This window comes from Austrofundulus limnaeus, unplaced genomic scaffold (assembly GCF_001266775.1).
Source record: "Austrofundulus limnaeus strain Quisiro unplaced genomic scaffold, Austrofundulus_limnaeus-1.0 Scaffold11, whole genome shotgun sequence".
NCBI lineage: Eukaryota > Metazoa > Chordata > Actinopteri > Cyprinodontiformes > Rivulidae > Austrofundulus > Austrofundulus limnaeus.
The window spans coordinates 4568621-4596228 of NW_013952413.1; the positions used below are offsets into that span (position 1 = coordinate 4568621).

Below are 27608 nucleotides of genomic sequence, written 5' to 3' on the forward strand. Positions count from 1 at the left end.
ACACACACACCCTTGTATTTGCATCAAACTGAGGGCGTTGTATTGACTTCCATTCATTTTTGTAACTGTGTTTATGCCTAACCCTGACATTTTCCCTAACCCTACCCATTACTAGTCTATGCCTAACCCTAACCAGAACCAGACATTAATTCACATCATACCTCAAAACATAATTAGTAAAGTGCAGTAGAGCTGCAAAAAAAGAGTGAGGACCGAGAAAATGTCCTCACTTTCCACCAAAGACATCACTTTGATAGTAACTGCTATGCAAGTGGTCCTCACTCTGTAGCAGAAACAAACACACACACACTGCTTTACAGGGACGACAGGTTATCTGAAGCATCAGACTGTACCGACACAAACTACATTTAAATTTATGCTGTTAAACAATCTACATGCAGACCAGCTGCAGTCAGCTGTCCTGCTGTCACAGCTCATCCCTAAAGTCAAGTTGTTTCTTTGTGCAAAGACTCACTCGGCTCACTTTCTAGTTTCATACACTCAGTTGGCTTTTTTAACACAGATACAATAAAAAAGACAACTTTAATTAAAGTACTCTCTACGTTATGAAAGATAACCAAAAAAAAAAGATATTGTGACAAATACAGTGTTATTGAAATAAAACTGTAAGATCAGAAATGTCTGCTGGTGGTTAGCTGGACAGTAAGAGCCAAAGGTGGGCTGGAGGGAGGAGTAACAGAGAAAATGACTCATCTTTCCTCAGAACTGGAGAATCACCACAAAACCACAACATACACTTTGGTTTTTTTATTAGGTCGTTAAAGCAAATGCCCTCAAGATGCTATCCAAGGTGCTGAAAAGAACCAGACTGAACCAACTCTGAGGAATTAGACTAAGAAAACATTTCACCAACCAATGATACTGATCCTGCTTTAGAGATCATGATGAACAGTTTTCTGAAACATTTCATTTTCTATTGTCTTTATGGTGATTTAAGCCAAAGATTAATATGGGGTAATAATCATTAAAAATAACATTTTAAAGAATAACAAAACAAATAAAATTTTAATAATAATGATGAAAAATGTTTGAAAGAGAAAAGTACATTTCTTTCTTTTACAATAACTTATTTGGCAGGTTAGGTTAAATTATGAGCTGAAAAAGCTCCTCGAGAGAAGTGAAACATCTTCATAAGTCTAAAACAAGTCCAGTCGTCTTTGACTGAACTTGTTATTAGAACAATTTTACAATAACACAGGCTCAGTGAGCAACTAGCACAGACTGATCACCACCTAAAACTCTTGTTGCAAAACTTCACAAGAAGATAAATATATATTATGTTCCAAATCTTCTGAAACTTTCAACTAGAATTCAGGAGCGACTATGTGATTTTCTGTAATCTGATGTCAGCTAGCCAGTGCGAGTGTGTGGGAGGAACAGTGTCCGTGTACTTGAGACGGATGGTGCAACTAGCAGGGAAGAAAAACAAGGCGTTTTTCTGAAGAGACAGGATAATTATGAATAATAATTATTTAAAAAGGCCCCTAATTCTCATAGTGAGACGATGACGAGATTAAGTTTCACTTAGAAATTCATGTATAACTATAACTATAAAAAGGTGAAAAATGTACATATGAACCAAAAATGGAGAAATATTTTTTCAGAAAAAGCAACCTGTTAAGAAGAGATCAACATGAGGTGGAAACAAGTGAAGTTGAAATCCTGATTAATCTTGATCAGAAACAAAACAACAAATGTGTTAAATTCAAATCATTTAATTTGATGGCAAAACCCAACAAATACCTGTTTCAACAAGCTGTGTGAGATTTTTTATCTCTCTTTACTGCAGTAAAGTGGGCACAGAGAGTTCAACTCCCTCTGATTATAAAACATATATCAGGGATTCTTCAAGGACTTGAGCAACACTAAGGACACTTGGACCTGTGGTCATGAAGACAGGATGTGTCCTCTTGACACTTTCAAACCACCACACAACACACATCCTACCTGTGAGATGCACGGATGCCCATGAGATGTGAGGCAAAGAGGAGGAGCAGAGAGTGCAGGTGCTGAAAGAGCGCCTTACTCCATCCACCAGACAAACAAATAAGAAGGTTCAGACTGAAGCAGGAGCACAACACGGAGTGAAGAGTGGAGAGGAGGCAGCAAAAGCAATCAGAGTTGATGACCAAAAAGCCAAGCAAACAAACTGAGACGACAGGAAAGAAGAGGCTGAAACTGAGAGGAGTCGAGGGGTGGGGGGGTAGAATAGGAGCGTGGGGAGGAGATACTGCTAAGAACGTRCTGCAGGCTGAGCCCTGGACTGCAGAGATCCACTGCACACTCACTGATTCCTGCTTACATTTACTTCCCTCGCACACACTCGCTGTCTCTCCGTCTGACCGAGAACTCTCCTTGGTCGTCGTCAGCCTCTGGCCCAGCCCCCCTCACTGACAGCTGCGAAATGATTGGGGGACTGAGCCCAGCACTGCATTGCAGGTGAGGTGCGACACCAGCTTCCCACCCCCCACCCCCAGGAAGCCCTCCTCGTTCTGACCAAAACATCACATCACTCTTCTTTCCTCGTCGTCTTCCATCAGCACCTCACTCATCTTGTATGCTTGTCATCACAGCAGTGCTTTGCCCCGCCCCCTTTTTTTAAACAAAGCAACAATTTCAAGCTTTATGTTACAATCATCAAACCCTGACCCCAAGACTCTTAAGATGAGCCCTGAGGGTTAAAAAGAACCAGAATAACACTACAGATCCTAAATCTAACATGTTTCACAAGATTAATCCCAGTCTTAAATAAAATAAATAATTATTTATCAAGGTCAAACATTTAAAAAGCTGCAGAAAGTTGGTACATGTTAATGTTTTTGCCAAACTGTGCATGACAAAATAACCTACAACCTCTTCAAAAAACAAAGCTGATATCCACATTTACTTAGCCTTTAATTTTGACTTGACTTTGTACAAACATGCGCATATTTAAGAGTGAATAATGTCATCTCCGATTCAAAATGTGTAAATGTTACACAAGGGCATGAAACCACCATTTCTGATAACCTGATGTGACTGAAATCAAATTRTGAAAATTATACAACTCAGTAGGGTTGGGCAATATTGGCAAAAAAATTAATCACGATTAATTGTGGTGTTTAGCCGATAACGATAAATTTGACGATTAATCCCCTGGAGTCCCTGGATACACTTATGTCCTAGTCACATGACCAATTTAATAGGAAAGATTTGTTCTTCATACAAATCTGTTCCAAACTGTGTCAAAATTACAGACTTCAGGCTATACATCAAATTTTAAATTGTGTTGATAGATAAATAAATTACAGAACTTTTTTTATGTTCATTATATTTGAAGCACAGGAGCAGCGAGCAGACTCTGTCTGGTGGCATTAATCGTATTAATCATCATGTGCCAAAACGTAATCAATTAATGTTTTTCTGACGATTAATTGCACACGATACGATTATGCCCAACCCTACAACTCAGTCTAAAAAACTCACCACAAAGTCGCAATATTAAAACCAGATTTGGTCTCACTGGCCGTTGTGGGCATAAATAAAGAGGAGGTTAGAGGAAGAAATAGTTTAACTATTAAGCATTTTTCTTAGAATACCAATTATTATTTCTGACACTTTCATTTTAAAGGCAGAAGGAAAAGAAATGTTCATAAATGACTATCACAAATTTACAAAATGGCCTCATGACCTGAGATCTGTGTCTGCTACCAAAGATCTATGGAATAGTGTTTATAATTTCTATGAGGCATGTTAAAAAGTAAACAACAACAACATTTACCAGCACACTTACACTCGTTTTCATTTACTAAAAGAAAAACTCTCCGGCCTGCAAGCCAACTTGCTACTTGTCTCCTAACTGCAACCGGGGACACATTTTCCAAGACTCGAAAACAGAACCACAACTCCTTGACATGTCCATTGTTCCAGAAAACATCTTACATGACAGTTTGCGTCAGCAGCACCCCCTTTTTTGTTCTCCTGACTGTACTGTTTCCACCACTTCAGCCTTATCAGATCCGTGAGGTGAAATAAACACAGACACAGGACGAAAACAGAGCTCCTGAGGATGGAGTTGAGCCAAAAGATTGCTGTTCCTGCTCCCCTCCCTCCAAATAAAATCAATGCAAAGTGCCTGAGCAGCAGAATAAAACAGCAGCACAAGGTAAATCTCACGAGGGTGCACGCGAGGTGTAAAGTAGTCCAGTGGTTTTATTTTAGCACTCCAACACCTACTGAAGCCTTATTACACATGCCATACTAAAACCCTTGTTTTGTAGCTTTCCTTCATTTCAATACATTCAACTTTCATGTTCTCCTAAATAGGATAGTTTAATGAGAAAGGATATTAGAACAGATTAGCTTCAGTTTAAATGATTAAAGATTTCAGCCAGGCAAAACGAAGCTGATGAGTATAAAATGTACGCCACTAAACAGTTTTAAACTACAAAAAATCACTGCATAAATATCTAAATGCTCAAACAAAATTCACTCCACCCAACCATCCACCTCCCCTTCACAAACAGCACTTTTTTTTTTACATTTTAATCACAGGCAGGGTGGAGAGGAGGGGTAGTGGCAAACCTGCAGTGTGAGGATATAAAGCTGTAGAGAGCTGCAGATGATAAAATAGTTGATGGGTTATGTAATGAAGCACAGCTAAGGCCAGGAAAGAAACGGAGAGATGAAAGCAAGCAACAACAGAGAACAAAGTCACTGGAATGTAGATTCAAATACAGGATATCCCTGCTTACTCTCTTTAGTCTAAATGCAGCCTCAAATTAAAATTGAGTCAATTAAAGTTACAAAAACAAGTAAATCTGGGTTTTAAGTGGCACAATCTCAGACTGCATATCTGAAATAAAATCCAAATAAGTTCTCTTAAAAGTTGGAAGCAGCAATGCACCAGATCTGATCACCCACACCAAACAGCATGCAGTTTGTCAGGTACTTCATGAAAAATACATCAGCCCATTAAAAACCCAGCCAAGCTCTGCGTAAACTGGAAAAACAAACACACAACACAACAAAAGCACCGCCATCTTCACATCATCACAGACTAATACAGCAGAAATAGTGCCGAGCCTATTTTATGTTTTTTCCCCCACCTTTTCAATACATGCATAGACTGCACTACTCACTTGCATGTTAGACCACTGGCAAGTTTCACCACAGCTGTATTGATGGAGAAGATCCAGTCCAAGAGCCACATGACAGAAAGGACGCAAACCCCAGTTACTGTTTTTAATTCACTGACCAAGAATAACTCAATTGGGCGAATGAAAAGAGCTCTCAAAATCTGTTCAGGCCAGGTCTGCACTCTCCTCCTCTGCCTCTAAGTGTAGCGTTGCTGCTGCGTCCCTCCCAGCACAGCAGCAACTAAAGTGCAAGTGACACAAGAAAGCGGAAGGGGAAGGAGCCCGAGGGGAGTTAAAGCCCGATTACATCCAGAACTGGTCCTGGTGCAAGCAAGATGTGATGTCAACATGACCATACCTGCTGTTTATATCAGCACTGGAGATCTAGGCTACACACACAGCTGTCCTGTTTCCAAACAGTGGGCGTCACTAATGAGAGCATAACGTCACACCTGAACAGGAGGTGCATCCTTCATGCATCAAATAAAACGTTTCAGAACGTGCTGCCATTTGCAAGGTGAAGGAGAGCTTTTGAGTCTTGATAGGAGAGAGATGATTTATGGTAGGTCGTTAGCTACTTAGTGCTATTTCATTGAAAACATTTTGCACTGCAGTAAAATAAACCATCTAAAAAAGGAGCCAGAGTTGTTGAAGAAAACCGTAAATGCATGAGGTTTAACACGATTCAGTTCTCAGGGCTTCTGAAGCTGCAAAATATACTTTATTCAAAAGAGGAACAGCAATACAACATGTTAGAAAAGCTTCAACAAAACCCCTCAGTGCCAAGTTTCTGAATTTGCATCATACCTATTAATAGCATCACATAGTCTCTAGTTGAGCTGTAGGACTGAGATATAAAGTTCGAGGCCAAACTGAGATGGTTTGGACAAGTGCACGGGCGGGACAGTGGGTATATTGGCAGAAGGATGTTAGAGATGCAGCTGCCAGGAAAAAGACAAAGAGGAGATATATGGGTGCAGTWAGAGGACATAGAGTGAGGACAGAGGATGCAGAGAACAGAGTGACTGGCTGTGGTGAACCCTGAAGAGGGAACAGAYGAAAGAWGTTGTACCACTATKTGCACATCACTGTTAAGCTCCATCAAACTCCTAACTGAACCCAAAATCAGCAAATCCAGATTCAGAGACAAAGCCTTGATTTAGCCATCATCAGGCTCCTGTCCTGTGGAACCAGCTCCAAGTTTGKGCACACAAGTTCATTGTAGTCAAGATGGCTGCCAAAACAATTTAGTCAAGACACAAAACACTATTCCTCAGTCAATTTAACAGATAAAGAACTAATAATTTATGTGGTAGTAGCTGAGTCTCACAGAACAAATATTTTGAGCGACATCTTGTAAAATTCATATCTTTAAATGAATTCTTAACATCTTACAGTTTCTTTTTTTGTCCACTTTTATTGTGTTTTGTCTTTCTCCCTCTGTAAATCATTTTGGGATGACTTGAAAAGTCCTATACAAAAAAAAAAAAAGACTGATTGACTCATCACTAAGAATGTTATACTACTACATGAGTTATATAGTACTCAGAAAGCCTTACCATTTTTGATATGGCATCATTGATCAAGCACTTTGTATCAAACATTTTCTCTTTTTTTCCCTTCACAATTTTAAAAGTAGTTGACTGCAGTTTCAAAGACAAAGTAATTATATAATGTAAAATAAATAATGATATAGTGAAGTCAGTTTAATATTTTGAAAAAGATATACCTATCAGACGATTGTCTTGTGTTTTTTTAATAACATTAAACCAGATGTATCCATAAATAAGAGAACTGAACATATCTAAGAGYGAACCTCACTGCTGCCATATTTACATAGTTTATTTTATTTTTTTATTCTTTCTGTTTTCTGCTTCTGGATCAAAACAAAACCACAAATACAGACGAGTGGTCCCTACTTACTTTTTGCCAGGTTTTCTGGGTTTCGTCCTCTTCTTTCTTGCTTGTAAGGCGAGAACTACAAGGAGGAAATAAAACAGGTGTAAATAACCATATCCAAAACTTGCAGCTRTGTGTATTAAATGTACAATTGCTCAAAACTGTTAAGACATTTTAGCAATATTATCAAGAAARTGTGAGCAAATGTGAAAAAAATTAATCTGACAGTTAGCAAATATAATGCTAGCAGATTACTTAGCTAAAGTAACTCACCGGTTTATTCAGCTTATAATAGCAACTATGAGCTTATGTGGTGAATAAAAGTTTCTACTCAATAATAAATAAAGCCATGACAGTTCGGATACCAACGTTTGAGACTGTGTGGTTTACTTTTCGTTTTATTTACGAAAACGAAATGGCGCATATATTGTATACAAAAAAATGAAGCTAATCTGATGCTAAAGCTAACGTTCCCACACACATATTAGCAGAGCGGCGCATGGTCCACTTTTACTTTTTTCTCTTTTGATTTGAGGTCTTTCACAACATTAGTTGACACTGTTTACACAACAAGTTACTGGTCTGATTAGTGTTCACTGGAAGGAGGCTGTGAGGTGAAAGAAGAGCATGTAAAAAGCATTATTGTTTAGTTAGCAGCGTTACCTTTTCTTTCCATGCTGAAAAACCAGTCAGCTGCTGCKTTCAAAGGCTGTGGGAAAAATGGAAACTAGCCGAAGTGCGCGACCAAACAAAAGGCGTATGACCTACAGAGGGTGGTATTTGGTTATAAAAACTGAAGTTGTCCCCATTTAATAATTATTTTGTCAAAAATCACTTACCAGTAAACTTAATTATTTTTATTTTACATGAATGACTCCATTCTTATGAGCTTTTTTCTGTTTTTATATTTGTTGTGAAGCAAAATTATTTTTGCTTGAGTACTTTTAGTTCTCTGCATACCTTACTAATAAAAAAAATACTGAACCTCGTAGTAACTTTTTAATCACTGTAACTTCGTCATAATTATTTGATGACCTTTTTATTAGTTGCTTTAAAAACTATTTTACTATTATAAACAACTTGTTTAACCACAATCAGATTAGTGATGTTATAAATTGTACATGTGTCCTTTTAAAGAAACAATTGCCAAAAGAACAGTCTCACAAGAGTATATTATGCAAGTGTTTGTAAACCATGAGAGCAAAAGAAAACATTTTAATCAAACCAACAAACCAAATTTTAATATTTTGGATTAAGCTGTTTGTTTTTTAAGGGGTTTTCATTGTTTATAACTAACTTTCTCCTTTGGAACATAAAAAGTTAAAACTACTCCTCGTCTTGTTATAATTAGCTACACAAATAATACTCAGTATGCTCTACTTGTGCTCCTCTGCCCCCTGCTGGCGACACAGATTTACCATTATAAACAACACAATCCTCAGTTCCAGCTTTGAAAAATAGTAGCCTTTATTTTTCCARTGGTGTTATATTTACAGAGAGTACGGCCTGCTGTCATGGTACATATGGTGGAGAACTTACTGAAAAAATAAAATAAAATGAAGCAAGCAAAAACCAGAACAATCTGTGACATTTGAGATGTAGAAAGGACAAATATCAGACTGTAGCAGTTGTGTAAAAAACAAACAAACAAACAAAAAACATGACAAAGTGTGAGACTTCAGCATCCAGTGAGTAAACGTCCACTCATGTGGCCTGCTAAACTATTCAAACAATAGGGTGCTAYTGCACCTTATAAATCATGGAACATCAACTTTTGATTTTAAAAACACAGGGAGTAAAATAATACATTAGACAAAAAATAAAAAATCAATCAATCAAGGGTTTGCAAAATGTGGATACAACACATCTGTGGCAAGTAACTCTGGTTTGATTTGAAACTTTYTGCAATATAGTGCTTTAATGGTTGTATAAACAATAAATTGACTGGAATACACATTTTGCTTTTTATATTTCTTGTCCAAGTTAATCTAAACAGGATTGTTTAGATTGACTTTGGACATTTCCAGCAAACCTTAAGTTAAGAATAATTTTAAACTCTATGGATCTTTTTCTTGGTTGTTTGATTTAGAAAAACAAGCTCAAACTGCAGTCACTGATACATTCGGATACTGATACAAGCTTTCCATAAATAATACAAACCTAAAATTGCAACAAATAATATTCTCTTTTACACTGATATACAAACAAAAAATAAAATAAAATAACAAAAGCTCATAAATACAGGGCAACGTGGCGCCCCAAACATTCAAACAAACACGAATAGTACTGTGGTTTTCAAATGCAATGTGATTAACGTTCACAATGAGATGTTTAATTTAATGTAAAACATCAAATCTGAATAAATTACGATGCTAAACCTTGTTTTCACTGGGCGACCGTGACCCTGGAGCTTGCTGACAGCTAAAAAAAAATCATTACTTTTTTATTTTTTTATTTTTTTACAATAAAAGTATTCTGAACTGATAATGAAAAAAAAGGTGGAACCTTTTAAACATTTGGTGATATTAATACGCAGAATGCTACAAAATCTTTTCCTTGGGGGGGAAAAATAAAAAAATCTAAGTCTACAAAACCAGCAAGAAATATGAAGCCTGACTCTTTTCTCATCAGAATGAATTTATATTTACTTCCTGTTCTGTACATATTTATTTATAAATCACTAATAATATGTTTTATGTTATTTTAGGAAAAATCTAATTCATACTGTTAAAGAGGTTGGCTATGGTGCGTCCCAGCAGGTTCTGATTGTTACATAATAAGGTCATCATTTCACCTGAAATACTTAAGTACAAATACTGTTTGCTGTAATATCTACACAGTCCTAACCGCACAATAAGATAACATTTAACCTAACATAACTTTCTGCTGTAATAGTGCCTGCCAAGTAGTAAAAATTTTAAAAACATGACTCTGCAGGTAAAATCTTCAGATTTGTTGTCATTTACGGTCTGTCTTTAAAGTGAAAACAGAGAAAAAATTCTAAAGTCCGAGGCAGAAACTAAACTATAGTTAAGATCTAAGTGTGACCTTATGATGGGGGGAAGAGGATAAAAAGGAACACAAACAGGAGGCTGGAGGACAATATGAACAGGATGTGAAAGTTTTGCTTTTGTTTGTTTTTCCCCCCTGGTATCACAGCATCCCTCAGATATAAATGATGACAGGCACTTGAATGTCATGGTGTGAGTAAAAAAAAAAAAAAAAGAATGGATAGTCACGTGAGATTGACAATTTTAAAAGTGTTTCATTGAAGAAAAAAACATAACAAATAAAAGACAAAAGGCATCTCTCCCTCATGATTCCATCTCATCATCTAAAGATGGCGGCACAAAGCTCAGAACCTCTTCGTAGGTTAACCCTGAAAAACAATTATAATAAGAAAGATTAATCACCAAAATAATAAACTCCATAATGATAATTGTCAGGCACTAACTCTGTGCCAACTTACTCTTCCACTCCTCGATTTCCAGGTCGCGGCTCTCAAAGCTCTGATCGTATGGATCTGCTTCTGGCTCATCGTCCGGATCGTGGTACTGAGCGAAGTACGAGTGGGCCAGAGCCTCAGACGCTGTGATCCGCTTGTCTGTGTCCAACACCAGCATTTTTTCCAGCAAGTCCACGGCTACGGCACAGCAGGAATAGAGTAACATTAATGGTCACATGTTTAACARCGTGGATCAATGACTCTGTCAAAAGACTGAACAATAATAAGGGTAAGCACTTAAAATTACATAGTGAAAAAATTAACTAGAGGATTTTTAGTCTCAGTAATAATAATAATAATAACAATAATAATAATAATATTTGTGTGGCACTGTACATTTCTAAATTTCCAAGTGCTACATCTCATATACCTGGTTTTTCTATGCAAAGTCGTCTTTTTTTCTTTTTTTTTTTTTTTTTGCTTAAGATTGTTTTTTTTTTACAGTCAGAAGCCATGGTCTGTGCCACCTTCCAGAACGTATTTAATGCATCTGTTCTAAATGAAGCTTCTGAACTGAACTGCAAAACCATCATTTTATTTTCTTCCTTTTGTTAAAGCCAGGTAGCTATTTATGTGAGAAAACCGACAAGGAACCAAAATCTGCAGTCATGTTGGTCTGACGCCACTAGAGGGAAACAGTGAGCCAGAAGTGGTACAAGCCAGAGTGTAACAGTGAAAGAGGAACTCACCCAGAGGGTTGGCGCCAATAAACACATCCGCAAAGTTCCTCTTGGGCATGTGGGGAAGTGAACTGATGTAGTTCCTTGCCTGTGAACAAAAATTAATAGAAAGAGCAACAAGGTTAACAGCTTTAGAAGGTGAATTTTACAGAGAATTTCAGAAACTCTTGACACAGCCACCCATTCAGTTCAAACGAGACACAAAATAAGGTCAAACTTTTGAGTAGGTGCATTCCAAGCAGTTCAGTTAATAACACACATTAGGCAGAAGGTCAAGCCGTTCTAACTTTAAGAATGAAGCTGCACAGCTGATCAGAGTTGTAACTGCAGCGGTCCAAGACTCTGAGAAACCCTGCAGTGACGAGCACGGTGAGTCAGAGAGGAAACGGGGAGCACATGAGGAGAGAGCAGAGGCTGCTGTGCTTGGAAGGAAAGTCTGCAAACAGACGACGTATCGGACCGCTGCTGCTCAGCGCCAACTCCGGCTGAAGAAGGCTCTCCGTGTGGGAAAGGCGAAAAGGGAGCGAGGGGCGGTGGGGGGGGTCTCACCTCGTGGCTGGGCATCCTGCTTATGAGAGAGGCTGGGGGAGTCCCCGTCAGGCGCATTATCTGCTGCAGCTGGTTTATATCTAAAGCTTCTGAGTCAAGGGGCATGGCAGCATGGAGCTCAGCAGAAAGCATGGCTGGTTAGGGTTTAAATTTAGGTTGATTGAATAAGCAGAAGGAGTGGGGAGGGAGGGGGGAGACACATGGAGTGAGGATGAAGAGCCAAGGAGGAAGAAGAGTAACCTTTGACTATCAGCGGAGGAGAAAAACTTGAAAAACAGTGTAGCTCTGTAGTCAATAAAAAGACATCAGCAGGCTCTGAGAGAAACAACAACAACAAAAACCAGTACATGCTGCAGAGGCGTGGAAATCAAAGGCTTGAGTTCAAAGGTAAATTGAAGAAATGACGTAATGCGATGCACATTAACACAAGGAAGTACCCTAACGACTGCCAGTGCAACACAGAGGCGAGGAAGAGAAGAGGCAGCAACACTGAGATGGATGGGACGTTTGACACTCACAGAGTCTGAAGAGATTTTCATCAAGAGCTCGGGCCCTGGGGTTCCGACGAGCATCATTATAAGCTTCAACTGATCAATGTCTATCACACTCGCATGAAGGAAAAAAAATAAATCAAAAGATGGAGGGTGTTTATGAAGGGGATCGCATGTCAAACATGCGATCTGCATGCAAAATAAAATAAATAAATAAAAAGTAACTTCTCGCCAAAGTAAAGCTAAAAATAAAAGCAGAAAGAAACTGAGATGGGTTTCACGGAGTCACGCTGTCATGCATCAGTAGTGGCTGATGAAAGCCTGAAAGCTACCAGCTTTAACCTCTGCATCAGTCATTTTGCAAACAAAAAAAAATGGATCTAAGATAGTTGCAACACATTTCAAAATGTCTTTGATTCAAGCATGAGACCGAATCAAAGCATGCGTTAAAGAAAAACGAGAATTTGTCACTGCTTCTGAGGCCTTTCATTTGTCAGCCTGCAGAGCTGCTCCATGACTTTCTTTAAAAGTAATAATCAAGTTTCCCCCTTTTCACTGCCTTATCACCCAGCTTCTTCTTTATTTGTTGTTGCTCTGTAAGATTTAGGTCACGGTCCTGGAAACCTGAACTCTCATCTACTTAGACTAAACACTATCTCATGGCAACAAAAGCTGCTCCTTTTATCGGCAGTTTTTGAAATCTCATCCCTGCTTTCTGTCTGAACGTTTTCACAGATGTGATTCTTAGAGCCTTTTAATCATCCCGTTTTATTTCATAAACGGGTCCATCTGCTGCTGGTTTTTGTGCATCTTCTCATGCTGCGCTCTAATTTTAAACTCTTTTCAGCAATGCATTTAATTATAGGACATAAAATATTTCTGTATTTATAATCTGAAAACAAAACTCTTGTGTTYTTCAAAAAACAAAAAAAAGTTGGAACTTCTCATAAAAGTTTTGTTAGCTGCATTTTTGGGTGTAAAATTCATGAGACATTTAAAATTTTGTTTTATTCCTGAAAAACAAAAGCTGGATTAATCTCACTCAGATCTATATAATTTTTGTCATGGCTTGGCATGCAGCTTAGCTTATTATGCTACTTTGAATAGGACAGTGACAAAAATACTCGTCACAAATTAAAGATTCAGCATTTCATTAATCGAAACATAAAAAGTCTACAACCAAAAATGTTTTGCATTTCTGCATTCTTGAAACCAATTACTGGAACAAGTCGCTGGTGTAGATWCTCATTCATGCAAGAAGCGGTAAATCAAATAAATAAATGAGTGAAAAACAAAACAAATTTTACACAGAGGGAAAAAAAACCTTCCTTTCCTTCCTGCTGCACATATGTATGAAGATCGGATTTCATTCAGGCAGGTGTGAGAAAGTGAACAGAGGATCGTGTTTATATAACTAACGCCTCAGAGCCTTTCAAATCTGAAAGTGTACAAACTCAAACACACACCCACAAAGAACGTGCAGAGGAGGAGTGGATGAGCTGATTGATTATTTCAAGCAGGAAACACAAACACATTATGTAACAGCCAGTCCATGCTTTGATACTTAACACAACCGTGGCCTCAGTGTTTGCATGTGAGCGTTTGCGTGTGTGTGTGTGTACGCTCAGTGGTGGTTCATGGGAGTCTCTGTGGAGGGGGAAGCAGGAAAAAAGTACTGCACTGTGGAGAGTCAGGAGAACTGAGCCAAACACCAGACAGAACTGCTAACCTCACTACTACTGCATTTTGTAGCCCATAACGAACATGCATGAGTCCTCGAGTGTTCTGGTATGCAGCTTTCAAAGTGCAACTCTTAGCAATGCTTTCGGGTCAGCCTAAACAAGGTGAAGGTTGTGGCTGTGTGTTTTTAAAACTATTTTTGTGTAAAACAATCCATTCAACTGCTGCTTCAGGTGCATCTAAAATCAAGTGCGCTGCATTGACCTGCTGCCAGATGCACAGAGTGCCAATGTGGACGGCGGGGGTGCACGGAGGTRACGGAGGTAAAAGGATACGATCTGTGCCGGGGAAGAGCGTCCGTCCTGTAAGAAGTTCTGCCATGATGCAACCCACTGACCAGATATCCACTGTCCAAATCAAAAACAAAGTACATTAGCATATAAAGCAAAAACTAGAACAAAAAGTCTTGCAAAGTCATAATAAATAAAAAGGCGTAACAATCCTTGAAGGAGTGCATATTAAACACCATCTTTAATGTTAACATTTTAAACTAGCATCATCTTATTCTGAGAAATACAGTTATAGCAATTTAGAAAAACTAAATTATGGTTCGTTACACTTGATATTGTGTTTTGAGTAATCTGTGTTCAGAGTATGTAMCAAAAATACCAAAAAGTRGCTGTGGCAGCCATCTTGAATTGGATTACTTGTAAGCTTTTAATAAAAATTCCTGAGATGAGCTATAGTGCTAATAAAGCAAAACAAATGTATGCAAACACAGACAMAGCTTTTCTGGTGGCAGATAATAAAATATTAGATTCAAAGACCTGTTGGAAGACAGCTGAGCTGTAGCGGAAATTACTTGGTTWGCAACTAGTAAACAGCAAAAACTAGTATTTAGCAGGGCCTTGTAATAGCCTGCACCACATTAATCCACATTGTTTATTTATCCACATATACAGATATTGTAACAAAGGAAATTCTTCTGTAGCTGCAACTGCAGCAGCAACTGCTTGAACTTCAGCTTAGAGTAACTAATTATAAAGTAATAGATTGGTGTCGTTTTCTTACTTAACTTTTGTAGTAAGAGTAATATTATTAGTTACTGGATACATAGTAACTTGGTTGCCTTTATAAAAACACTGACCTATATACAATTATCTGTTATTTAACACCTAATTAACCTAAGAAWAAAAGTGATTTTATTGTGACAGGGAGATGGGATTTTTTGAAGACAAAGCGGGGAAAGAAACATTTAGTTTGGTAGTTGTTCAAAAATTTTCTCTCTCATCAGATGACGTTTCTTACTATTCAATGGCCTTACTTTTAGCTAATTTCATCCACTGCCTTTTAATACCTTTTACATCCCCACACACACCCCGCTTTTATGTCCCGTGGGGTCAAAAATGTGACAAAAGCTGTTTCGGTTTCTCTAAAGTTGCCCTTTTTGATTCAGACATACAAAAGAAACTAAATAAATCTAATGGGTCTGTGTTTGGTTTTTACCAACCTCCTTTCTAGACAGGTCAGGTTCTTTCTAACGTGAAATTAAAAATCTGTAAAAAAAAAAATTTAAAATAAAAAAAATACTTAACCCTGACATAAGGTGGGGAATAAACTCCTATATGAGTCAGTACTGCAACGTGATCCAAGTTATGTGAATTTGTTTGTGATTAGATGTCTGCTCACCGGTCATGTTGTAGTGCATCCAGTTCAGCATGATCTCAGGGGCTCGGTACCACCGGGTGGCTACGTATCCCGTCATCTCATCATCTGTGTGCCGCGCCAAACCAAAGTCGAGGATCTGCAAGGAGAGAGGACGGCAGACTCTACTGAAYACCCTGCATTTTGCGATGATCCACATCATTTATGATAATCTCTGTAACGACTGGTTCCTTACTTTAAGCTCACAGTCTTCATTTACAGCCAGATTACTGGGCTTCAAGTCCTAAACAAACAGGGGAAAGTCAAGAAGAGAACAATAAATGTTTTCATTTATTCACTAAGTGCAGAAACAGTTTCTGGTTGGACTGAAACCAGATTAGCTTAATCTGAGTATATTTACACRTTCAGGAACAATCACTTACTCTATGAATAATATCTGCAGAGTGGATATACTGTGGGGAAAGATAGAAAAGCACAACAAAGATTTATTTTTTATACACACAGAGTAGAAATTAAAATATTTCTATTAAGGCTGGGTAAAAAAATCTATTTTATCGATCTTGGGTCGATTTAATTTAAATTTGGGAAAATTGATTCACAGGACAAGAGATCGATTCTTCACCATGGCGTCTTGTGTGCACGTCTGAGGCGTGTTTCTATATTTTGTCACTCCTGGCTTGCCATATATTTACATCCGGTTGACATTCAGTGCTAACATTAGCTTTCGATAACAAGTTGTCTGGATCAAAACAAAAGAAACTAAGGAATCACTAATGTTATCAGCCGACTYAGCAGATAACAGAGACCATGGAGACTTCTGTTTGTAAAGATTTSTGCTCCTACATGGTAGAAAAAACGAAGCGGGGTTTGATGAGCGGCTCGTTAGGCACTCGAACCAAACTACGGTATGTAAACATCTGACTGAACTGTTCTCCACTGGCATGTATAAACATTTTAAAGATGAAATTCTAACAAAATTGTTTTGTTTTGTTACCAATATTATTTTTAAACTTTAAGAGATGTCTTAATGAAATCACAGTGATGAAATTTTGTAGTTGTTTTGATACATTTACATTTCAAAACACCCATTCACAAATCTTCATTCACTCAAAAGGAGTGGGCAGAAGTATATTTATATTAGCCCACCTCTTCCCCTGCAACCTTATTCCCATAACTTCTTATTTATCAAAATAATTATTTATTACTTTAATCTATTCTGAACTTAATGAAATCGAATCGATTTAGAGAACTGGCCATGATACCCAGCCTTAATTTCTATGCATTAAAATGGTAAAAACTGTTTAATAAGAAGTGATGAGCACATGATCAGAGTATATCTGAACACGTTTTCAGCTCAAATTTAAAGTTATGTTGTGTTTTCTCCTATAACAAGTGAGAATGTTTTAGAGTAACCTGAGTCAAAAATACCTGAATGTTTTGAACCAAAGTCTCACCAACCTTCAAGCCTCTGAGGATCTGGTAGATGAGGAACTGAACGTGGTCATCGGTCAGCTTCTGACACTTCACGATGTTGTTGAGATCTGCTCCCATAAGATGCGTCACCAAATATCTGCCAACATATCAAGTCAGAAAATCAAGATGGAGTCCATTTCTGCAGACTTTATTCAGTGAATGTTAATGTTATTCAAACATGATTACGTTTTGATCCATAAAAACTATTTCAAAACGGTTCAAATCCAAGATCTGAACAAATTAAAAGGTATTTTTTCCTTTTAATTTTGAGCAAAATTCAGTTTTAATTAAAGCGCTCTTCTTTATCAGTTTAACACACTGCAGAACAGAAAGCAAATTAATGCTCGTGACTGGCACAATAGTTTGCAATAAAATAATGAGTTTTCCATTGTGTATAATCCATCTGCTCTCCCTCTTTCAGCTACAATGACAGGTGTTAATGAGATTAATCAACTGATTACTAAAAATGAATTATTAGTAGTAGGCAGTTTATTTTCCATAATGATTTTGGATAAACAGGTTTATTTCAAAACCGATGCAAATAAACTCTTGTTTTCACTTAACATCAAAGACAAGTCATCTTAAAAAAAGTTGTCATTTTTAAAAAGTTTTTAGGTTTAAATTTGAACATAAGCATAGATGTCTTTGCTGCAGTGAATATAGGGCTGCATATATATATATGCGGTAGACCGTAGAAACGGTATGAAGTTGGCCTACATTAGAAATTTACCCTCTACCGTCCTGTCGTCAGTTACATCATCACACCTGTGTCAACAGGGCTGCGAGTGCAGAGACAACCGAGCAGGAGTTTGAAATATAATGAAGAAATTATAGTGTTTTAAAACGCGTATAGAGAGAATAAATCCTCAAAATTCCCCCCTGCTGCTGAAGAAAAGTTACGTCGTGTTGTGGGATGCGGGATCATTTCCTCCCTCCCTCTCGCTGCACGTCGCACAGAGCGAAGCTTTCACAACCGTAGTTTTTTTCACTCCCAAGTTCGGAAATTTTTTTGTTTTTTTATGTATTGTTACCCACAGACGTGATTAAAAAAAGACGTAGATGTTTGTTCAGTCATAAATCCATCTTGCTAATTAATGTAGCCTAAAATCAGCTTCTGCTCTAATGATGAAGATGATGAAGATGAGAGCGCAGCATAGCAGCAGCTGATAAGTTCAGCAGGCAGAAATTCATTGTATGGCAGGCAGATATTACATATTTTTGGCTTCACCACACTTACATTCCAGTTATCTGAAATTGTTTTATGACAGGTCTATGTGCAGCTTAAGCCTCTTAAGGTCCTGTCACACTATAACATTTTAGGCAACGTTGAACTTTTTATGTCTAAATGACTAATTTTACTTGAAGTCCTGGTTAACATCCACTTTATTTTGATGTTGAAAATTTGAAAAATGTTTTTTTTTATTGAAACGGTTTTACAATATATTTAAAACATTCTTCTATACTCGTGTTATGTATGTTCATTTGCACTACAGCAAAAATACTGGCTTTGATTATGCAGTGTTTCCCCTACCATTAAACAGCTACCCCCCTCATGTATGTGTAAATTTATTACCATAATTGCAGGTGAGTCACGTAAATTTATGTTTTTATAAAACAAGTACCCCCCCTCCCCCAAAATACCAATTTCCTAGGGGAAACACTGTTATGATTACAGTTTTCTGCAAAATAAATTCTCTAAAAATTACATTATCTTTGCTTTTTATGATAATATTCTACCGCGATATATACAGTTACCGTGAAGGGATCTAATTTCCAATTTTTACCGTGATATGAATTTGAGGTCATACTGCCGAGCCCTAAGTGAATATGTATATAATATCTCTGCAAACCTCTTGTCTTTAAGCCTATGAAGTCTGATGTGACCTAGATTCATGATAAAAGATCAGTTACATGGCTGCCCTGTGAGCAGCTTCTACACATACATGTATCTGATCTTTAGCACTGGAAGGCTGCTTCCCACTGCTTCCATTACTGATCCCCTAGAAGAGGAGGTGTCTTACCGACTGAACAATGTGTGTGCGTGCGTGCGTGCGTGCGTGTGTGGATCCATCGCACATTTCCACAAAATGTGCAACAAGCTGGTGACGCAACACCAGACAGAGGATTCAAGGATGCTGATAGAGTATTTGGTGCGCGCGCGCACACACGCACACACACACGCACGCGCATGCACGCGTGCTGTATACCCAGAGACTGCCAGATGGCTGTTGCCATAGAGACTAGCTGTGATGTGCTTTGTGAATGTGTGAATGTGTGTTCACCCTACATTCACCTCAGCAGAACTCTCCACAAGCTGGACTTAGAAAAAGTTACGGCCCGAGGAACTGTTGAGTTGGTCGCACAGTCACCTGCTGCCACAGGTGTTTGAGCAGAAGCCACGGCAGAGAGGAAAAGTCACAAAACACGGACACTAAAGAGGCCAGACGAGGACAAACTGAAACACAGGACTGAGGATGGGAGGGAAAAAAAGTGACTTACACATCGTTGAACTCCTCTAAGCTTGTCGCCGGCGTAAAAACATCTAAGAGGCCGATCACCTGAAGACAGCAGGAGAGAACAATCAATAAATCTGAATAAACGTGAAATCGTTTTGTTCAAACATGTCATTTGTTTTCTTTTTGAAAGCACCGGTTTTCACCCTAGGTGTGTGTTACAAACTGGCAATCAACACGTGTCACATTTTATAATGTCTATCAAGAACAACACCTAGATTCTAAACCAGGGCCGTTCATCTAAAGTGCTCCGGGGGGCCACAGTTACTGCGGGTCAACAGCTGAGGGGCCGAACATCTAGCAACTAAAGTCATTATGTAAATAAACCATATATAAAAAAAGTCACTGATCATGTAACTTAACTAATATTAAGTTCTGTTTTCTACTGAAGTGGTTGGAGAAAAAATAAATAAATAAACCAAGTATTACAAAGATCTGTTACCTTTGAAACAGTTTATTTTACTGTATTTAATGGTGAATGGTAAATTGACTGTACTTATATAGCGTTTTTCTATCCATCCAGGACACTCAACGCACTTTACACTACAATCTGTGTCCTCATTTACTAGGACTGTGTATTGGCAAGAATTTGGCGATACGATACATATCATGACAGAGGGGTCACGATGCGATATATCCCAATATACTGCGATACTATAAGCAAGGCAATATATCGCGATATATTGCGATTTTTTTTGTCCAAAAATTCTATTAAATAAAAACCTCACAGGGGAAAAAAATAAAAAACCAAAATTCATTGTCTCAGAAAATTCTAATATTACATAGACATACTTTTGATACATTTAGCTGTGTTCTGCTTTGTATGTGTTTTATTTTATTTGTTTCATATTTCTTATTTCATCCATATTTTCAATTATTAGGCTAAATTTGAGAATAAATAGTTTGAAAATATATTTTTTGCAGCTTTTAGTTTTTAATATTAATTTACAATATGGTCACCCAACACTTAACAATAGCGTCTACCTCAAGAGGTAGAGGAGCCAAATGGCTGGCTCACTGCTGCCAACTAGTGGTCAGAGGCTGAACTACAACACAAAAATGAACGGCTGGCAGGAAAGTTGACATTTTAAACCTTAATAAAAAAATCGATACAGGACTTTAGAATATCGATACAGTATCGGGAAATGAAATATCGCGATATTTCAGTGTATCGATATTTTCTTACACCCCTATCATTTACACATTCACACAGTACTCTACTGGGTCTCTACAAAGCTAACATGTACAATCATCTATGGAGACTAATCAACTATTATTTAGTATTTAATCATGAATACAACATAGAGAACCCTATAAAAGTAGTAATAATTAAACAATATCAGAAACAAAAAGAACACATTCAGCCTCATATTTGACAAAAAATATTTTGACATCTTTGACTTGCCAAATTTTTAAACCAATTTTATTTTGACTTTCATTGTTTTATCTTCAACTGCTTGTAGTTTTAACTGTCTTGAATGTTCAAAGAAATGGTTTTTACCAGCTTGTAGCCAAGATTCTGACGTTTCTGTAGACACCAAACATGTCTATGTTTAACTAAAAGAACTTAAAATAATTAAAGTAGAAAACAGGGGGGTTTGGGCTTAAGGAATGAATGAACCAATTGGCGGGCCGAACTTTGGTCACTCGCGGGCCGGATGTGGCCTGCGGGCCGCCATTTGAATAGCCCTGTTCTGAACTGACCTGAAATGCTCAACATTTAATTTAGATTTAGCCAAACAAGATTTTCTTTTCCCTTTATCTCATCCAAGCTGTCTGTGTTTGATAAAGTGACGAGCACTGGGTCAAAATGTGGCTCTGCTTTGGTTACTGAGCTCTTTTTAATCATTTTAATGTGACACAGTGTGTTCCAGTATCTCTGAAATCATATCGGTTGTGGTTGAGAGTGTGCCTTAAGGAGAAAAAGCGCTTTTAAAATGTCAGCAGTGTATTTAAAAAGTTGCAGTTTTGGGATACGTGCACAAACCTAATTGCTTATTAAAATGAGCTGCAGCACCTACACCCCTAACTACAATCCAATCATGCAAATGAGTGGTTGCATAACGGGAAAACCAAAAGTGATAGAAAGTGAAGAAAATGACTGAAGTGTTTGGTGCAGCTTCAGGCCGAATCAAAACTATGAGGGGAAAAAATATGCGGAAGAAAAATCTGTGTTTCTGCAGCACCTGCTTTTCTTGTAWAAAATGCAAGCATGCACGCTGACAAAGAGCACCAACCCTGCCCCCACCCCTCCAGGAGGGGGGTAGATGAATGAGAAAAGAGGTGGATAGGTGGTGTGCATACACTGGAATGTCCCACCCACACAGGATCCAAACCTGCAGCTTATTGGTGGTGCCAGGTTCACAACAAACAACTGATTGGTTCACTATGGCTTTCCAAAAGTCAAAAMCCGGGCAGTCTCCTGGCAACAGGATGAGCAAAACACCAAACCTCCWTTTTTTTCTGTGTGTAAATCGTAAGTTAGGATTAAAGAACTGCGCGGCTTTGTGTTTTTTTGCTTCCTGTATGGAGGAAGACTCAACAGCATGTGGATCCTCTTACATAAACCCCACATTGTGGTTTAATTGCTCAAGAAGACTGCTCATCGGACACACATCTTTGTACATTACAMGCGTGCGTGCGTTCAGTGCAGTGATTACAAAACTGAGTCCGTCTGATCCTGAATAATCCTCGTTATATGAAAAACTCTGTTTTTCAAAATGAATGTGCAGATGTGTTTACAGTAGCAATGCTTTGTGCAACACCGAGCTGCAAACCTGCTGAAACGACGTTGGGAGTTATAAAAAGGGCGTGTATAAACAAAAAAGTTTGCACCGTGTTTCATATAGAATCTCTAATTTTTATGTAAGATTTCATAATCAAATGCCTTTCCACGGGCGTCACGTTGAAACAAACGTAAATGAAAACCGCTTTTTGACACTTTCTGGGCAGACTCTGAGCTGCAGCTCGTGAGCTGCTCTAACACAAGTGTTTCAAAACAGCCACTTCCTGCAACTTCAGAGTGCCAGACGTCTTATATGAGGTCTTAAGACCCTTATTAGACTGATGATCGAGCGGGCATGAATCACACTGAGCCTTTGTGGACGTGGTGTTATTTCTATAAATGCACGATAATCTAAAGACAGCAGTTAATCAATGTCTAATACTTCTTACACATCTTATTGCTCAARTTAAACCAGATTTCTCAAGATGGGCTTCGATTTCACATCAGCATCTGCTGCACTGCTGGTGGGTTTTCCCCTTACTAACTTTCCACAGCTTTATTTCTTTTCTTTTTCCTCCACTAAAACTGCTTTTACCTCACATTGAAGGATTGTTCCACAAGACTGTAGCAGCAAAAAACACTGCTCCATCTCGTTCACTCACCCTGCTCTGATCCTGCTCTACAAGGRATGGTTCAGAATCAGATCTTTTGTAGAAAGCTTGTTGAGCAGGCCTAATTTTGTACGCAATATAAATTTCATTTAAAAATAAGTATGATTTTGGATTGTTGTTTGCATTGTGGTTTGCTTTAAAGTGTTCACATTCACGTGACTAGTATGAAGACTTACAGTCTTCTTGTAAGATGTCTTGTCTTCTTACAGAGATAAGATCTATCAGTCACAAGTCGTAACACTGAAAACCCCTCTAAAGTTCAGATACAGAGATGTTCACTGCTGCTGATGGTGTTTGCCAGAGATGTTTATATTCCGTTATTTTCACAGGTCCAATGGCTCGACACGGCGGCGTTGGCACATATTCCGGCAGTGAACGTGTAGATCACCTGTGACGGAAGTTCCCACTGTGCAATCCTTCCTAAAATAAACTGTGATAGCAGAAACAAGATCCTGTAACACTTTTCACTTTGTTGTGCATGTGTGTTTGCCTCTATGTCTGTTTTTTTTTTATTTTGTGTGGAAAAAAAGCGCTGTGGTGAGTCACTACAAGCTGGCAACGAGTAAACAACGGACGGTTGCATTGACCCCATGCCTTCTTAAAACAACTCTAATGCCAAACATTACCTGTGAAAGATATCATGTAAACTTTTAGATGATTGTCAGACTTTATTTACACAAGATTTTCTTCTTATTTGTAAATAGCAATAACAGCAGCTAGCTGTAGCACTTCTGGTGCAACCTCAGCCACTTCCTGAAGGGAAGTCATAACACTATCGTCACATTTTTGCTAGAATAACCTTGTAATAGAAAACTAACGGCGATGAAACGGCTTATAAACGTGGGTTAAATTATAATTTGAATTGTTTTAAAGTGGCAGCAATCGTATTTGCTCTTGGCCTATTTCAGACTGGTTGTCCATCAGCTTAGCAAGAATTTACCTCTAATTATCCACACTGAGGTCAATCAAAGAGCTGTTTACAACAGGTAAGATATTCATTGTTAGCTACCTTTGCAATGGATCTCATTTCTTAAAATCCTTTAAAAAATAAATAAATAATCCAAACTATCCTATATTTGCATTGTGCAATTGCTACAAACAACCCAAAACAAACACTGCAATGTAAATTCCTCCAGTAAAAAGACCCAACAAACAAAAACTTCTAGGCTTATTCACAGTCCGATGCACCAAGTGGCTTCTTCTCAAATCACACACAGAACCCCATCATCTGCAGTCCATCTWGAGAAATTAAAACCTCCAGCTTCACACAAAAGCCCCTCTGTGCTCAGTGTAAAGTGTTGGCAGGGTGCAGCAACAGCACGAGTGGCTGTTTCGTATGCGGGCAAGGTCTGCATGTTCACACACAAACCATAACCAAAGCTGTGATTGTGGGAGGCCAAGTGAAGCCCCTACCCTGAATCCAAAACTGCTGCTGTAATCATCTCAGATMCATGCTGAAGATCAGCTACACTTTTATTGGGGGCTTTTTGCCCTTTTTGCATGCTAGGTTTTAAATTTTAAACATCTCAGTCCATACATTTTTAATAAACTGTAAAATAGATAAAAAATTAAGTTTTTTTTTTAACCATCGCTGCATAATGAGGTCATAACCTCATAAATACAGGGTGTGTAACATCCCTATTTATCCCTTTTTACAAAGAATGAGCTCTGCGTAATCTCCCGATGTCACGTGGCTCTCCCTTCACATTCCTGAGAGCAAGTTTAAATATCGCCCAAAAAATTAAAAATAAATCAATCTCAACAAGCCAAGCCAGTCTTTTTAGGGATTGCCACCCTGAAAACCACAGTTAGATTTTATTTWWTTTTTWTTCTGAGTRCTACACAACAAAAAGGTGGGGAGGCGACTCACATTCTCGTGCTTCATGTGTTTCAGCAGCCGCAGCTCTCTGTAGGTTCTCTTTGCGTGGATAATGGACTGGAAAGGTCTGGATAACTTCTTCACCGCTACCTTCAGGCCCAACTTCACATCATACGATGAACTGCAAACAAGTGTTAGAAATATGTGTGATTAAACAAAGCAARTGCATTAAAGCAAACTGCTAACAGCTGTAGTGCTGCAACTAATGATTATTTTAATAATTGATTAATCGGTTGATTATTTTTTCGATTAATCTATTAATCGGTCAAATCATTAAAACGCTTAATTACATGAATGTGAGTAGATATAAATTAAGTTAACTCCTTAAGGATGCTAGTTATTGACAATGAATTAATCTGAAGTTGATTTATCTTATAGATTGATTGATTAACAACTAATTAATAAGCAGCCATTTTTTTTAAAAAATGGAGTTTTCTCTTGAATCAAGAGGGTCTTCCCATAAAGTGAAGGATTTTTTATAATCTCCTGAATTAAAAAACAGAAGCACATAATACATATTTTAACAATTTATTTTGCCAGTTGTATTAAACTGACTGAAAAAAATGTGTAATTCTCCTACATGAAACATAACAGAAATTTAATAGGTTGCTGAATGAGGAAAATAGATTAAAATAATAAAATGTGATTTTTAGATGTAAAACTATTATTAATTAATTATAATTAGAATTTATTTACATTTAACATTTATTTTTTTCTCCAATTCTTTACTTTTTGTTTCATTCTTGTTGGTTCTGTTTGACTAAAACATTGTTTGACCCTAGGGCTGCCACAAACGATTATTTTTATAAATCGATTAATGACTGATTATTTTTTCGATTAGTCGACTAATCGGATCATATGTTAATTGAATATAAAACACAGAGCTTATCGTGCCAGAATGTAGCTGCTGTTATATAACCATGGTTAGATTTTAGCTATATGCTAACTAAAAATAATTGCTGTGGAAGACAAGTTCTGTCTTGCAGATATTACACAGGTTTCTCTTTCATTTTCTTAAAGTGATCCCACACTTTTGAGCTCCGTTGCCAGGTAGCCATGATACCAGAGCCTGTCTGTATAATATCTTGTGACGTCCACAGCCTACCCCAGTTACCACTACTGTGCATATGTGTCAAGGACAGAAAGGCAGATGTGGCAGTGGAAGGTGTCAAAGCAGTTTGGAGAGAAAAACAAAGAAAAAGAAAACGATTAATCGATTATTCAATTAGTCATCGATTATTTTAATAATCGATTAGTCGTCGATTAATCGATTAATCATTGCAGCCCTACACAGCTGTAATTAATAAATTAATTAATGCATTTTTACCTGTCCAAACTTAACTGGACTGTGTGGGTGGATTTAACTCAGCCAATAATTGCCTAACACTGAGCTCTTAGTTTCAGTTTTTTTCCCAGTGAGCAGCCTAATTCTACAGAGAACAAGCCTGAACCTGTTGTTTAGGATTACTACTGTGACCATGAGTGTAAAATTTACTAGGAAAATAAAAACCTGCAGAATATTGTTGAATATATRCTCACAGGAATTTACCAAACAGAAAACATTTTTATTCATATTAATGCTGCTTATGTTCATACTCATGTTCCTGAACTGTCTGTAGATTGAAAAAACGAAAGAAAAAAAACATTACTCACAGGCCAATAAATGGATGATATTACATTAATGAGTTTAAAAATGACAAGGCTGTAACTCTTACGTCTAAATACGATTTAATTAAAACACAGGAASAAACACTGAAATGACGTCTGTTACACGTCTCTGGTAATAAAAAAGCAGAGCCCAATTTATTGTGTTCCCTAAATAAAAAGTCAGCAGCAGCTGCTTCTAGCACATTGATTTAATATGCAGCATTAAATTAAAACCACTCAATGCCCTGCACTTCTGTTGAAAATGCGCGACCGTGCAAGYGTTTGCTTTCAACCCAATTTGTATTTTTATAAAGCGGCTACAGTTCGTRAATGTAATTTTAGCGCAACCCGTGTAGCGAAAAGATGAATGGCAAAGAATGCAGAATTAAATGTAATGTGCAAAATTTAAACAACTGGCATAAAGTTAACAGTAAGAATCAGGTAAATTATAAACAAAAACAAAAAAATCACAGAAAAAGAATGTTATTGCTAGGATTTGTGCTAAATTATAACTTTAAAATGGTGATACACATTTTTTATATATATTTCAGTGTTTCCCTACCATTATTCCCCCCGCCTCCCCCCCGCTAACGAGACGACCCGCCCCTCTAAGAATTTCACGGCATGTAGTCACTTTTTATTTAAATAAGGCTAGATCAAGTCGAGAGCTATTTTTTGCGTCCCTCCATATCCACCTCTCACCAAACTTGGGGAAAAAGACGGCGCAGAGCGCCGTGTGTGGTCCTCACAAAGATAGGAAGACGTGTGTGAGATTAGACGCGCTGCTCTGCTTTTAATCACGTAGCACCGATGTGACAGCTTTGCAAGTTACTTTTTCTTTCTTTAAAAGAAAATGCTACAGCTGAAGCCACAGCATGCTGACTACCTTATCAATAATTACTGCCTTTTTTCTTTCTGTGTGGGTGGGGGGTCAGCTTCACTCAGCTCAGGTGAACACCTCCCGGGAACGCACACGTTTCCTGGACTATTTTCCACCGAGGATTACGTCGTATTTTATATTTATTATATTTCTAAAAACACTTCGCAGCATTTCTCCCGTGTGTTCACGTCACGAGCAAAACGAAACCACGAC

At 37.8% G+C, this 27608-nt stretch overlaps 2 protein-coding genes across 5 annotated transcripts in view; both read right to left on the reverse strand.

Annotated features, from left to right (window-relative positions):
* The window catches only part of srpk1b (SRSF protein kinase 1b), a gene marked incomplete in the record, with an annotated part of 20418 nt that extends 12633 nt beyond the window's left edge, over positions 1–7785 (reverse strand). Inside the window, 2 exon segments of one of the 3 annotated variants that reach the window (XM_014002111.1) lie at positions 7062–7116; positions 7701–7785. In XM_014002111.1, coding sequence (XP_013857565.1) covers positions 7062–7116; positions 7701–7713 — 68 coding nt within the window. 3 annotated transcript variants of the gene reach the window in all.
* A 697-nt stretch (positions 7786–8482) lies between these two features.
* mapk14b (mitogen-activated protein kinase 14b) overlaps positions 8483–27608 on the reverse strand; it is a 27041-nt gene continuing 7915 nt past the window's right edge. The window contains exons 2-12 of one of the 2 annotated variants that reach the window (XM_014002115.1): positions 24860–24989; positions 19580–19638; positions 17066–17177; positions 16030–16059; positions 15843–15890; positions 15632–15746; positions 14278–14349; positions 12290–12369; positions 11232–11310; positions 10507–10680; positions 8483–10416 (exon numbers count right to left, since the gene is read on the reverse strand). In XM_014002115.1, coding sequence (XP_013857569.1) covers positions 10352–10416; positions 10507–10680; positions 11232–11310; positions 12290–12369; positions 14278–14349; positions 15632–15746; positions 15843–15890; positions 16030–16059; positions 17066–17177; positions 19580–19638; positions 24860–24989 — 964 coding nt within the window. In that variant the 3' untranslated portion in view covers positions 8483–10351. Of the gene's footprint in view, positions 10417–10506; positions 10681–11231; positions 11311–11771; positions 11852–12289; positions 12370–14277; positions 14350–15631; positions 15747–15842; positions 15891–16029; positions 16060–17065; positions 17178–19579; positions 19639–24859; positions 24990–27608 lie in introns of both variants that reach the window. The other variant, XM_014002114.1, reaches the window with a different exon arrangement.